This window comes from Mus pahari, chromosome 3 (genome assembly GCF_900095145.1).
Source record: "Mus pahari chromosome 3, PAHARI_EIJ_v1.1, whole genome shotgun sequence".
Lineage (NCBI taxonomy): Eukaryota > Metazoa > Chordata > Mammalia > Rodentia > Muridae > Mus > Mus pahari.
Genome location: NC_034592.1, coordinates 134303129 through 134316827, shown reverse-complemented (window position 1 = coordinate 134316827; position 13699 = coordinate 134303129). Strand labels below are relative to the sequence as shown.

The 13699-nt window shown below is 54.2% G+C and overlaps 1 protein-coding gene across 3 annotated transcripts; it reads left to right on the top strand.

Moving 5' to 3' along the window:
• The first annotated feature begins 1416 nt into the window (after positions 1 to 1416).
• Positions 1417 to 12659, top strand: Fam110a (family with sequence similarity 110 member A). 3 transcript variants are annotated; one of them, XM_021193547.1, is made up of 2 exons: positions 1417 to 1635; positions 11013 to 12531. In XM_021193547.1, the coding sequence occupies exon 2, from the start codon at positions 11089 to 11091 to the stop codon at positions 11977 to 11979; it is 891 nt and encodes a 296-aa protein (XP_021049206.1). In that variant the 5' UTR covers positions 1417 to 1635; positions 11013 to 11088; the 3' UTR covers positions 11980 to 12531. The 3 variants fall into 3 exon arrangements, with proteins under 3 accessions (XP_021049206.1, XP_021049208.1, XP_021049210.1); XM_021193549.2 differs by lacking the exon at positions 1417 to 1635 and adding an exon at positions 7861 to 8033; XM_021193551.2 differs by lacking the exon at positions 1417 to 1635 and adding an exon at positions 7955 to 8325 and having other exon boundaries at positions 11013 to 12659.
• The last annotated feature ends 1040 nt before the right edge of the window (positions 12660 to 13699 follow it).

The following is a 13699-nucleotide window of genomic DNA, read 5'->3' as shown; positions in this document are numbered from 1 at the left end:
TGGGCCATGGATGGCACAACTGGTCGAGGGGCTGGGAATAAGAGTCTGTGGAGGGCTCTGCCACACGAGTGAAATCTGTATCAAATCAAGACGGAAAGACTGTAAACGCCACAGGTCAGAGAGGACCAGAGTAAAACAGACTCTTGTGGGCACGACAGGGCCACTGCGCTGGCGAACCACAGCAGCTGTGGTTGTCTGTACGTGATCAAGCCAGTTAACATTTCAGTACAGAGAGGGGAGAGACTATGAGCCCCTACTGGAGGAGCTAGTTACAGCTAAATCTGGGGGAAGGAAAGTCAGTTTTTTGAAGGGTTGCAGCAGATTAGACTTGGTGCCTTATAAAAAAAACAAAAAACAGGAGGAAGAGAAGATGGGTGTAGGAGGAGTTAAGGGGAGAGGGTGCGGTAAATACGATTAAAATACAGTTTATGTATTAAATTCTCAAAGAATGAATAAAAGTATATTTAAATGTAAAGAAATTAGTTGCTGTTTATTATTGTAAATAGGATGTTCATTTAAATAGTATGGTTATGTATTTAATATCTATCTGTGCTGTACAGAGTGCTTTGAAGTGTGTTTAAAACATGACACTTCCTTAGCATTCTCCCATTGTTCTTAAATGTTATTTAATCGCATCGTTGTAAGTTACTGCATAATATTCCCAGCCAGAAAGCAGAGTTGAAGGTAGGTACCTCAGAGCTGGGTCATGACTACTGACAAGAATTATGTAGGAAGCTCAATTCAGCTTCTTTCCAAGGATGGACGTCTACAATTGATTTGGTTTTGATAAGCACAATGAGAACTATTGGTGTGCACATTTGAAAACTGACTGACTTGCCATTGCAGGTTAGGAGAACAGAAAGTGAAAGAGGATTGTGGGTAAACACACAGAGAAGTAGCTGCTGAGTTGGAAGTAGGGCCTGGTTTGGGGGCTGGGCATTTAGTACCAACTCATGGGTAGACTAAGGCAGGCAGCAATTTTGCGGACCACTTGGACAAAACGCATGAATTCCGAGTCAGGCTGGGCAACTTGGTGAGACCCTGTCTCAAAAGAAAAAAGTGAAAAGAGAGAGCTAGGTATGGTATAGATCTATAATCCTAGAACTAAGGAGATTGCAGCCAGCCTGGGCTAGGCTAGTTATGTGTAAAGGCCCTGCCTCAACCCCCAAAAATGTTGGTACTAGTGCCTATGCAAAACCAAGCAAACAAATCTGGGACTAGTAACTCTTGCAGCTGGAGACCGAGGAAGTCCAGCTGGAAGAGAAGAAAGGTCTGCCAAGTCCTGGGCAGCCGGAAGGCCGAGCGGCCAGCTGGGCTCGGGCAGCAGTCGCCCTGCTGCATCTGAGGCTCCTGATGTTGCCTGGCAACCCGGGTGGCGCGCCGTTCGAACGGAAGCGACGGGCCAATCAGGAAGTCCGGGGCGAACCATTGCAGCGACGGGGACGGCGGGCTCACTTCCCTTTCCTCTGGGCCCCGGGGACGCTCTCCCGGCGGGATCGTGGGACAGCCGGGGCCTCCCACTCGGAAGAGCTCGCCGGTCTCCACACGCAGTAGCTTCCTCAGGTCCGCAGGGACCACCAGCTGTCAGCCTCGGCAGCCGGCGAGGAGCGGGATTCCTCCGGACGTGGGCTGCAGGTGAAGCGTGGGGGAAGGGGGCGGAGGGTCCCAGGGCAGTGCCCACGCATTAACCCGGGCAAGAGTCTCAGCACAGGGGGTCGACAGAGGAGAGTTCGTGTCTAGTGTCCAGCCCAGGGGGCCAGCAAAGGATCCAGGCTTTTTCCCTGTCCCACCCTGAAGTTCCCGCTCCTGGCAGATCAGAGGACCCCAGCGGGTTACTCTTTCAGGGGCTTATTGGGAGGATGTGGCTCAGGGGATCCCAGGGCTAGGCTACCCGTGTACCCGTGCCCTATCGGCCCTTGGAGTTTCCCTTCAGGACATATACCATTCCCTCCCCATTCGCAACTTTTCTGCCTACAGGGTTCCCAGTTCCCCGCGCTGCTTGCTCTCTCAGAGGGCCTCCCCTGGGACTGCAGATCCAAAGGCCCTGGAAGTCATGTGGGTCCGTGTGTATGTGTGTGTGTGTTGTTGATTCCCTAGGACTGCAGATCCAAAGGCCCTGGAAGTCATGTGGGTCCGTGTGTGTGTGTGTGTGTGTGTGTGTGTGTGTGTGTGTGTGTNGTGTGTGTGTGTGTGTGTGTGTGTGTGTGTGTGTGTGTGTGTTGGAGGTACCTCTAAGCCAGAGTTGCTGGAACTGGACTTTAGAGTTGGGTGCAGGGTCAGACCCTCCCAACTAGAGCATCTGATTTAGGTTGGACTCTTACCTACTCCCCTGTTGTTGATCTCCTTTCGTAGGTGGGGAATCTGAGGTTCTGAGAGTTGAGGCTGTTGCTCAAAGGCACAGACTTAACTATGCAGAAGTCGTCAGTCCTTGACACAGGGAATCACCGATTCGATGGAGGATCTCTTATGAAGGGAACTGCTCTTCCTCTAAGCCTCATTCTGGCTCTGGGGGAGCTGTTTGTCCATCTGTCTTTGTGTCATGCCCTCTACTCCAACTCTTGTATGGCCTAAGCTGGCCTCAATCTTACTATGCATTACCAGGCTGATCTTGAACTCCCCATCTTCCTAAATCTGCCTCCTCAGATGACAAGCGTGTGCCACTGGCACACCAGTTTTATGCCATTTTCAGCATAGTACCCAGGGCTTGGTTTGTGCTCAGGGAGCAGTCTACTAGATGAGTTACACCGCTGCCTCATTTCTTTCCACATGGTCTAGCTTCCTGTAGCCTGGTCTCTCCCCCAGTGCCCTGTTTTTCTCAGTAGCATTTGTTCCATATTATGCTCGAGGTGTCTTATTAAGCAGTCTGTTATCTTCCCCAGTGGAATGTGTCAGGCACATGAGATGCTTAGCACAGGCACAAAATGTCAGGGTGGCCAAAACTTACAGAATCAAAATGATCAAAGCCAACATCTGTTGGCCATTTGCTGCATATTGTGCTGGGGGTGGAGCAGGATAGAGTGGTGTCACTCAGGTGGACTCTGGCCAGCAGAGCCAGCATAGGCGCTGTTACGAGCACACACACACACACACACACACACACACACACACACACACACACATTCTCCCCCATCCAGCTATCTCACTCTAGGCAAAATGACAGATGCCTTGATGCTTCAATGCCTTGCAACATGCAAGAACTGGACAGAAGCAGAATGTCCCTCAGTAAGGACCGACAGGAAATAATCCGAAACTCCTTAGATACTTTTGTGGCACCAAGAGGAACATAGATGACTGAGCAAAGGGGTCTGGGTGAGAATTACACACACAGCATGATGCGCTCTGCAATCCTAAACCTTGACTGTGGCCCAACTAATTGAGAAGCCACAGACATAGTGATTACATCTACAGAAAGTTATGAGGTCATTGCCCTGCCTGTGGTTTGTCATTGGCTGTGTGAGTTTGGGCAAGTTTCTTCACATTCTGAGCTGGGGTAAAACACTGCATGTTGAGTTCAGGCTTAGGCAGGACAGGAAGTGGGTGTGGCCACAGGCCTAATTCAAGCCTTACCTTACCATCCTGTGTCAGGCAGGCCCTTCCCTAAGGCCTTGCTTGTTAGTAGTCTTTCTCTCTTCTCTCCCTCTTTCCCTCCCTTCTTCACTGCAAGTCTGCCTTTTTTCCCCCATTTTTGTCAGGGTGCAAAATGAGTCCCCAGAGTTTGAGTTAGTGGAGAGTGTTGGGGGGAGGGGTTCATGCAGGAGCTCACTGTCCTAGGCATCCCAGCCCCTCCCATGGCGGCCCACTCCTGACTCCCTGAGGTTTGTGCAGAGCTCTGAGCAAGGCTGACTGACTCCAGGGCATGCCAGGGCATGAGCCTAGTGAAAACTCCAGAAATAGCTTGGCACCCGGCCTGCCCTGGAGAATGCCCAGCGGGGCGTCCGACCTGGACAGCTGGGCTGCCTCTTCCCCACTGCCTGGAGCCTTCTTGATCCTCTCCTGCAGCAGCCAAAGGCCTCCCTGTCTATGGAGCCTGAGCCGGGTTTCCTTTGAAAGGACAGAGAAGCAGGTGGGTGGTACAGAATCTCATAAAGTGATCAACCCTAGATATTCCACCTTCTATGGGGAAGAGAGGACACACGGCTGCCTGGGCTTGGAACACTTGCCCCGTGCTGAGAACGTTAGCCGTGTGTGAGCTGTGATTTCCATCCACTCTATGAAGCGAGGGGATTGCTGCTTTTATTTCATGGATATGCATGCTGCAGCAGGCTCGTGAGAGGATGCTCAGAGGAGTCCTTTCTCTCCTTCCGATGTGGGACTGAACTCGGATCATTAGGCTTGTATGGCAAACACTTTCACCTCAAGCCGTGTCTCTGGCCCCAGTGTTACCACTTTGAAGTACACAGCTCTATACCCAATAACCAGCCATTTCCCACCCTCAGACTCCCCGGCACAGCCACCCTACCGGGCTCCTGGTGTTTTGACTCTGTGGACACAGAAGCAGGCAGTCGCTGTCTCACTGGATTCGACTTACCGCAAGTTCCGTTCTTGCCGCAGCCGGCAGCTTTCCCTCTTAAAGGCCGAGTAACCGACCGTGTGTGCTTTGCGTTTCTTTACCCCTTCACTCATCGGTGGGCACTTGGCTGTGGTGACTAATGCCGCCGCAGGTTCAGTGTGAGGCTTTCTGCTGGCACACTGTAGGTCCTTTGAGATGATTCCTAGGTGTTTCTCTTGTCACCGCTCAACCTGTAAGGGACTGCTATGCTGTGTCTGTCATGCTCAGCGCCACCGAATGGGGTTCTAAGGTCGCTCTTCCTCACCAACACTTAACAGCATAGCGTATGTTTCAGATAGGATCTGTGCCAATGGGTGTGACTGTGTTGCTGTGGTTCTGATTTGCATTTCCTTAATGGTCCAATGAAGTGATGTTTTGTATAGTTCCATACATTCACTCGCTCTATCGATAGCGTGTGAGTGAGTAAGTGAGTGAGCGTGCGTGTCCCAGGCTGGCTTCGAACTCATGATCCTCCTGCCTCAGCCTCCCGAGTGCTGGGATTAAGGTATGCGCCGCCATGCCCGGCTTCGTTTTCTTTTATGTGGAAGGGCTGCGTCCGCTGACCGCACCACACTGCTGCTCTTGTCCTTGCAGCGTGCTGGTGGCCGCCTTCGCCAGAGCTGGGCTCTGGGGGAGCTGCCTGTCCAACAGTCATCATGGCTCTCACTTTGATGGAGTCGGGGGAAACTGAGGTATGGAGGCACTCCCTGCAGCGGTTCAGGTAGGATGGGCCAGAGCCCTGAAGATTTTGACTCTGCATCTTTGGAAGAAGAACAGGCCATGGCTGGAAGTGTGCCGGCTGGAACAGGGTTGATGGAAGGCCGGCAGAGGACTGTGTGTGGAAAGGCAGTGTAATGTGGAAGCCTAGGGGAGACTTGGCACTCAGGGATCCTGGTCCCTCCAGCACCCCTGGCTAATTATTAATTACAAGGGGGAAATGACCAGTGAACTAGCTGATTACCAAGCTCTTGTCAAGTCCTCTTACAAAGGAGCTGTGCTGGGGATGAGGGCACGGACGAGGGCATTTCTGCGCTCCTGCCTTTACTGTGGTCCTCCCTTCCTCCCCTCTCCTTGTCTCCCTCCCCTCCCCCTCTTTCCTTCTTTGGAAATTGGAGTGTGATTGACATACAGAGGTCTATGTGTTTGATGTGTATCTTGATGCTGGCCTGGGCCTCCTTCAGCCTCTTGGTCAGCGATGCTCCCTCCCGTTTTGTTCCTGGGAGGAAGTCACACAGCAGAGTGTTGGGGCTCAGTCCAGTGGACAGCTGGGAAATCACAGGCAGACACTGGGAATGCCAAGATCAGCCAAGGTGCTTTGAGGGGGACAAAGGGGACAAGAAGATGTACGGGGCCCTCCCGGTGTAGACAGGGAGGACCCTCAGAGGGGTGACATCTAAAATAAGGGTTGAAGGCAGTGAGAAGAGAGGTTCTAGACAGCAGTTGGTGCAGAGGTCCTGAGGCAGGAAAGACCTTCGTAAAGGATTAGTCAGTCAGGAGGGCTTCGTGGCTGGGCCAGGAATGACTGTGTGGACGAAGTGGTAGATGTGGGCAGAGATGGAGGTCTGTATGGGGGGCAGAAGTTTATCACCAGAACGTATAGCAGGATAGCGGTTAAGCACAGTGTGATCTGGTAGGAAGACACTGCCATTATTGCCCCATGAGACAGCTGAGGGAACTACAGCCCAGAGCATAGCTGAATGTGTTTCTGTAGGTGGCAGCTCCGTATGGAGCCCAGGCAAGCTGTCTGTGGGGTCTTGTGGATTTCCCAAGAGGCGCATTCTGTCTCTTGTTTCTCTTCTTCCCATATCCAAGCCTGGGTTCAAACCCTGGTTCTGCCATTTGCTGGCTGTGTGATCTCAGGGAGGTGGCATCACTTCTCTAAGCCTCAGGTTTTGTTTTGTTTTGTTTTGTTTTGTTTTCATCTGTAGAATGAGCACAATAGCAGTAGCTACCTCATAGATGGGTATAAGGATGAGATGAGTTCACATATAATTTGAGCTAGGCATGACCTGTACTATCCTGTAAAACCCTGTTTAAAACAAACACCCATCCTCCACGAATGGCAACAATACAAGGCTTCGAAAAAAAAAAAAAATCTGCTGCCAAGAAAATGTGCAGAAACGAACGGGCTTCACCTTGACATGTGCAGTCTTTGTAGTTCCCACTGTCAGTTCCCAAGGCCAGCTCTAAGCCTGTCCCTTTGTTATCCTAGCTAGGGCCAGGCATTGAGTGGGCTGGCAGGCCATGGTGGATGACCTGTACCCCATCCTCATTAATACCCAGAACTAGAGGGCGCATCAGTGCTCAGAGGGAAGGAAAGTGGACAGGAACCGCTTCTTATCTCCTCCTCCCCAGCCCCAGCCCAGGCTCTACCTGGGTACAGGGGTGCTTTTCCCCGGGCCCCTGGGATCTGAGGCTTCGGTGGGCATCTCCTTCCCCTGGACTTCACAATACCCTGGAAAGTTGACAGAAGGCTTGGACTGGCCAAGGGAACAGGTGGACCCCCCCTCCCAGGGATCCCCCCTAGTAGGGTTGTAGTTTCCTCTGTGAAATATGGGTTTCAGATTGCCCACTTCCTGGTGGTCCTGCTGTTCAGGGGTTAAATGGGCCATCTCATCCTGCTCTGCTGTGACTGTCTCTTTCTATCACTCCAGCTGACACAAAGCTGGAGTCAGCAACCTCAAGCCTTGAGAGCTCAGGGTGGACTGTCCCCCAAGGTCCCACTCTTCTTTTTTTTTTATTTTTATTTTTTCGAGACAGGGTTTCTCTGTATAGCCCTGGCTGTCCTGGAACTCACTTTGTAGACCAGGCTGGCCTCAAACTCAGAGATCTACCTGCCTCTGCCTCCCAAGTGCTGGGATTAAAGGCGTGTGCCACCACTGCCCAGTGGTTCCACTCTTCTTATTCATGGGACTGTGGCCCAGCCACCTGCTGGCACACAGGAGAGAAAAGGGTGACAATCAAGGAGTGGTGGGAGGGAAAGCACCCAGGTTGGACCCCACCCCCAACCCCCCTCATCAACTTTGGGCAAATGACTCAACCTGGCCTGTCTGGGATTTCCATTAGTCAGCTTGATGACAATGGAGTTGCCTCACAGGAAGGCTACACAGACCACACTAATGCTCCCTGCGCCCCGTTTGATCACAGAAAGATTAAATGCCCAGAAAGAACACTTTCTGGTGCCTGGCCGTAGACATCAGCGAGAATCCCGCACAACTTTGTCAGATGTGCTGGCGGCTGTGCAGGCTCTAGGTCGGATAAGAGCCCGGCTGGGTGAGCCTGGGGGCGCTGTTCCGGCTAGGTTCCCAAACCGGGCCGTCAGTCACCCATTGCGGTCACTGCCTGGCCCTCCTTCCCTCTCCTGGAACACTCCCAGCCGGCAGGTTCACCTGCCAAGCCCCGGAAGTTGCGCAAAAGCCGGCTACCTGAACCGGGTGGGCGGGAGGCGTGCAGGCTGCTGGAAGGAGGCGGCTTGCACAGCCAGGTATGTTGCGGTGTTTGGGGGTGAGGGGCGCATCAGGGATTGTCCCTTTAGTCTCTGCATTCGAGCCGAGGGCCAACTCTTGCTCAGAGAGGCACAGCAGATGGCGAGGGTCACACAGTCTTCGCTCAGCCCCAGCCGCGCCGTCTGAGTCTCCAGGATTGCCTCCAAGTGAGGACGACCCGAAACCAAACTAGGGGCTTTCCCGGAGTCCTGATCTACTTACTCCTTGGGAGCCTGAAGGGAGGGACGAAGTCGGGCTACGGCACTGGAATAGTGACCAGAAAGGCTCAAGGTTGGTACATTTAGGACCTTTTGCGGCAGCATTTGGAAGCCCGTGGTGAAAAGAGACCTCAAAGGAGAGGTTAAATTACGCTTGGCGACCGGGATCCTAGCTTCCTCTTGGAGGGGCCCCTGTGACGTGCGTTGGTGCGGATCCGCTGCCTCATTGTGATCAGCTCTTACCAGCTGTCTCCTTTGTCCTTGCTGAGGCTTAGGTTTGCCCTTCTGGATCGGGCTTAGAGACCCTTGGCGGGGGGCGGGGTCTGCTCACTCCACAGTCAGAGCCTCAGTCTGTGACAGTGTGTCTGGTTTCGGGAGCGCTGCCCATTTTCCAGGTGCTGCGAACCCGTTTGATCTTTCCAGCGGTGACCCGAAGGGACAGGGAGGCCTATTTTTAACTGTGTTAAGATGGGGGAACGGCCTGTTAAGAGCTGCCTCTTGTGCAAGGTGCAAGGCTGGTGGGAGAACAGGGACCCTGGTGTCTACCTGGTGTCCCCAGGCTTGGGGACACTCATCTGTCCCCGCCCCCATTTCTATGTAGGGTTAGGTGGTGGGTATAAAAGCAAGGTGGTAGTAGGGGGAGTTTCTGCCCTAGCCCTGCCCCTCTGACCTCCTTCCCCTTTCCTAGGTGATGTCGGGGAGGGAACTGCCTCAGCCACTGCAACGGGTTAGACTGGTTTGGGTGGCAGAGCAGATTGTGGGGGTTAGGGAGGTAGGGCAGAGTCTGGCTACCTAGACAGAGCTCTGTAGTTCTGCTGGCTAGACCTTAACGGCCCAAGGTCAGTTGGGGGTCTATTTGTGTGGGGCCAGCCTTCCCTTTCTGCCCAACAGCCCCCTCAGCCTTGGGAGAAGCTCTCCTCCCAAGTGCTGAGGTTTATGTGGGGGCTGGGGAGGGCAGATGGAGGAGCAGGTATATCTGTAGACATAGGATGCTTGCCCAGTACTTGTTGTCTTTTAAAAATGGTGAATGAATTTGCTCACAGTTTTAAAACCTAGAGAAAGCTTGTCCTGGGTTTGCCAGTCCTGGTGACACTGCGCTCCTCACCCTGGACCCACCTGCCTTCGGTGGGCAGGGCCTCTCTCGTGCGCTGGGGCGCTGGTTCTCAGCTGACTCCCATGGACATTCTAGTTTAGGACACACTTGTGGAATATCTAGCATGTATTGAGAGCCACATCATGAAGCTGAGACTCAGTGAACAAAGCGGCCGAAACCTGTGCCCTCGTGGAGCTGACATTTTAGGGGATTGGGGACAACAAAGAAAGAAAGAGCCTTATCCACAGTAAGTTATATGGTACCAATGGATATAATGAGAAAAGATAGTGTGTGTGTGTTACGTGGAGAAGTGGTGTGATAGGAATTAGTGTGCTCAGGCTAGGCTTCATGGGAATCTGCCTTTTTAATGTCCGTTGGGACCTAAGGAAGGAAGTCACTCCCAGAGTCTCAGTTTTCCCCGCTACAAAATGGTAGCAGTGGCTTCCAGGCTCTTGGAGGAGGTACGGGAGAGTAGCTCTGAGTGTCTGGCACACAGTGGGGATCCTTGTCTTGAGATGTCTGGTTGTCCTGGCCAGGCTTTTACTGTGTTTGGGCATGCTCCGGCTCAGTGCTGTCTGGTATAGCAGCCACCTGCCATGCAGCCATGGAGAACTTGAAGCATGGCTGGTATGACTCAGGAGCTAGTGGCTGCTGAGTGACCTCACTCAACTGCAGGTGCCCTGGGGGAACCTTCTCCCTGCCCCCACCCCCACCCCTACCCCCCACCCCCGTTTACAGACTAGGAGGTTTGGTATGTGGGTTTTACATTGTGCACATTTGAGGGGCCTGGGTGGTGGGGAAACTGGCACTTTCTGACTTTGTTTCCTTGGAAACAGAGATGGCAGGCTTGACTTGCTGGAATGGTCTAACACCTGACTCTTGGAGAACCATGGGGACCCTTGAGCACCTACATGGGCCCTAAAGCCCACGAGCACTGTCATGGCAGTTGGCCAGCAGCGCAGCACTGGGTGGGACATGACCTGGATAGTTTCTTGCAACATCATAGCTCGGGGCTGATGTTTATGCCTGTCCACATACCTGGATCTCTATGGGCTTGACCTCGTAGCCATATCCTGGAAGCCACCCTAATCTGGACTCTACTAGGGTGGGGGTGGGGACTTACTGTTCCCTCTTCCCTGCAGCCTCTTGCTTTTGTGCCCCTTGTGGGTCTGGCATGCCCAGGCGGGTGGTTGGCACTGCGCAGCTTCCTGCCTGGGCTAGTTGTGAGGTGTTGGTGGTATCTGGCTGTCTGTGCGTTTCAGGTGGGATGTGGATGATGGACACTCAACTCCAACTGCCCAGTCGCTAGTACCCCCTCTCTTGGAAGAAAGGGATGGTTTAAGCAAGTCAATTGCCTCCTTGAGCTTCCGTTTCCCAATCCCTAAATGGGACTGTTGAGAGGACCCTGGGTCTTGAGCCTGTTTTGTTCTCTTTAAAGTGGACCTGGCTTCTCTACCTCTTTCCTCTCCCTCAGCTGTGCGGGTCCCCGCCCACTATTGGAGGGAAATGGAGTGGGTGTGGCCACAAGCCTTCCCGTAGTACATTTTGCCTGGTGATTGGCTCTTTGCGAGGCAGGGGCGTGCCCTTTACCTTATAATAGAGCAGGCTTCGCCGCCAGTGAGCCTTTGTCTGAACGTGCTCAGCCAGTCTTCTTTCCTTGCTTGCAGCGGAACCCGGTATCCTGCTGCCAACTTTGTGCCTGTATCTATCTTCTCGCCACTGCCCTCGGGGTATGTAACGGCCATGCCTGTGGATACGCTGAGCCCCGGAGCCCCCGCCACTCCCGCCCTACCTTTTCGCCTGCGAACCAAGGTCCCCAGCTACCTGCTACCAAGGCCAGCAGACGGGGGAGCCAGGAAACCGAGTGCTGTGGAACGCCTGGAGGCTGATAAGGCTAAGTACGTCAAGAGCCTGCGTGTGGCCAACACCCGCCAAGAGCCTGTGCAGCCCCCGCTGGTCAGACAGCCCCTCTTCAGCCCTAGTCCTCGCGGCCCAGTGCTCACACCCAGTCGCCGAGTCCTGCCCTGTTCTGGCCGCCGGCCCCAACTGGACCTCGACATCCTTAGCAGCCTCATCAACTTGTGTGATAGTCCCGTGTCCCCATCTGAGGCCAGCCGAACACCTGGACGGCCAGAAGGATCTGCCCACAAGATCCCACCAGCCACCCCTCCTCGTCCACCGCCCAGTACTGTCGCGGTGCGCCGAGTGGACGTTCGTCCCTTGCCTGCTTCACCTGCTCGGCCCTATCCATCACCTGGCACCACTACCACTTCCAGCCCGGGCCGGCCTCCTGGTCTGCAGCGCTCCAAGTCGGACCTGAGTGAGCGCTTTTCCAGGGCAGCAGCCGATCTTGAGCGCTTTTTTAACTTCTGTGGCCTGGACCCAGAGGAAGCGCGAGGATTGGGGGTGGCCCACTTAGCAAGGGCCAGCTCGGACATCGTGTCTCTAGCTGGGCCAAGTGCTGGACCTTGCAGCTCTGAAGGGGGCTGCTCTCGCCGCAGCTCCGCTACAGTGGAAGAGCGGGCCCTGGATCGTGTCCCCTATGGGGTGTCTGTGATCGAGCGAAACGCTCGTGTGATCAAGTGGCTGTATGGGTTGCGGCAGGCTCGTGACCCTCCCACCACTGAGGGCTAGGCCTCCTGGTCTCAGGTTTCCCGGGAGGACATGGTAAAGAGACAGTTGGCACTTTGTCCTTTCCTGTATCCATTGGCTGCCTTCCCGCAGACCCAGAGACCCTCGGGTGAATTTAATATAGAGGCTAAGACTTAGACCAGCATCCCCTGGCAAGCAAGGACTGACCCACAGAGGTTTGCTGTTGCTCTTGGCCTACCCCACCCCCTAACAAGGTTTGTGACACAATGTGCTTCTGCCTGTTTCCTCCGGTGACGCTGGATTTGGGCCGTGTACCCTCCACTGAGTTGGGGATCAAGTGCTTTGCCAAGTCTGTCTGCCCCAGGCCCTATTTCCTTCTTCCCTGTCTGTCCTCTTTTGCTGACTTCCTCTTCCTTACCCAAAGGGCCCTTGCTTCCTGGGAACTCACCTGGGGAGGAGGTGGAGAGGACGGGGCCAGTCTGCTGCTCTTCCTGGTCTTTGGCAGTTGGCCCAGGTGGGTAGACTTGTAGGAGGAGCTGGTTAGGAGCCTGGTGCTCTGAATTCTCTGTGGCTAATAAACACAAATGTTCGTTTCTCAAGGTCGGAGGCTTTGGGCTCTTCTCTGTTCACAGGGGAAGGAGTGTGAAAAGTCTTGGGATAGGGCCTTCAGAATGGAATGAACCAGGATCTGGTGTGCAGGACATCAGTGGCTCTCCTATGTCAGTGCAGGCAGGCCACACCTGAGACGCATCCAGCAGGGCATCCTCACTTTCTCCAGAAGCCTGCAGGGTCCTCTCTAGGTGAGGAGACAGACAGCCAGTGAGTGGAACCAGAGTCCAGTGGCTTCTTTCTGGAAGGAAGGGGCTTTCAGCGGGAAGGCTGGCAGGAGCATCCCTGAACCCCGCTGAGCTGCCAAGGGATGCTCAACAAGAGGAAACTCTGACTCTCGTTCACCAAGCCACAGAGGAGGGGCTGGAGGACAGAGCTCTTAGAGCAAGAGGGTCTTGGGGGAGAACAGCCCAGAGTGGTGGCCTTGCCTGTGACCCCAGCCAACCCTGGACGGGCCAGTCTTGCTTCTGTGCCTCAGTGGAGAGCTAGGTGGTACAGTCTTGGGGTTGGGACCTTGTATTCTGGAAGTTTTGAAGTAATCTATCCCAGTGCCAGGGCCTGGCAGAGCGGCTAACTGTGGATGCTGTGGCCGATGCTGTGGCCTCACATCTGTCCACTCCCGGTTTAGTTTTCCCCACTGTAGTGGAGCAGCAGGGATCCCTGGGTTCACCAAGGGTGGCCTGGGGGATGGCTTGACTGTCCCCCACAGGGGTGGGGTGGGGGTGGGGCATGTCTTGGTGATGTTTCCTCCCTGCAGGCTGCCTTGGCTCCAGTCCTCAGAAACAGGAAACATAGGAAGGGGTGGTGGTGGCAGGTTGATGCTGGTTTTATTTTAAGCATTAAAGAAGAGATTTCCCCTGGGTTGTTGACAAACATCTGGGTCAGCGTAGCTTTGTGTTTACCATCAACCCCCCACGTCCGGGGCGGTTTAGAGAAAGAAGGGGAAACTGAGGATAGCCTCTGCTTCCCGCCCCATCTGGAGATGGGCACAGGAGGGCAGTGACCTGGCACACGCTGAAAAGGAGCAGGGTTGGGGAGAGATCCAGGCCAGCCACCCTGCCTCTCTGGATACCCTGCTGGCCTTGGGCCACGGTCTCTTTCTGACTTGTGACCCCCCCAACCTGGTGCCCCAGCCACCCAGAAGGGTAGGTGA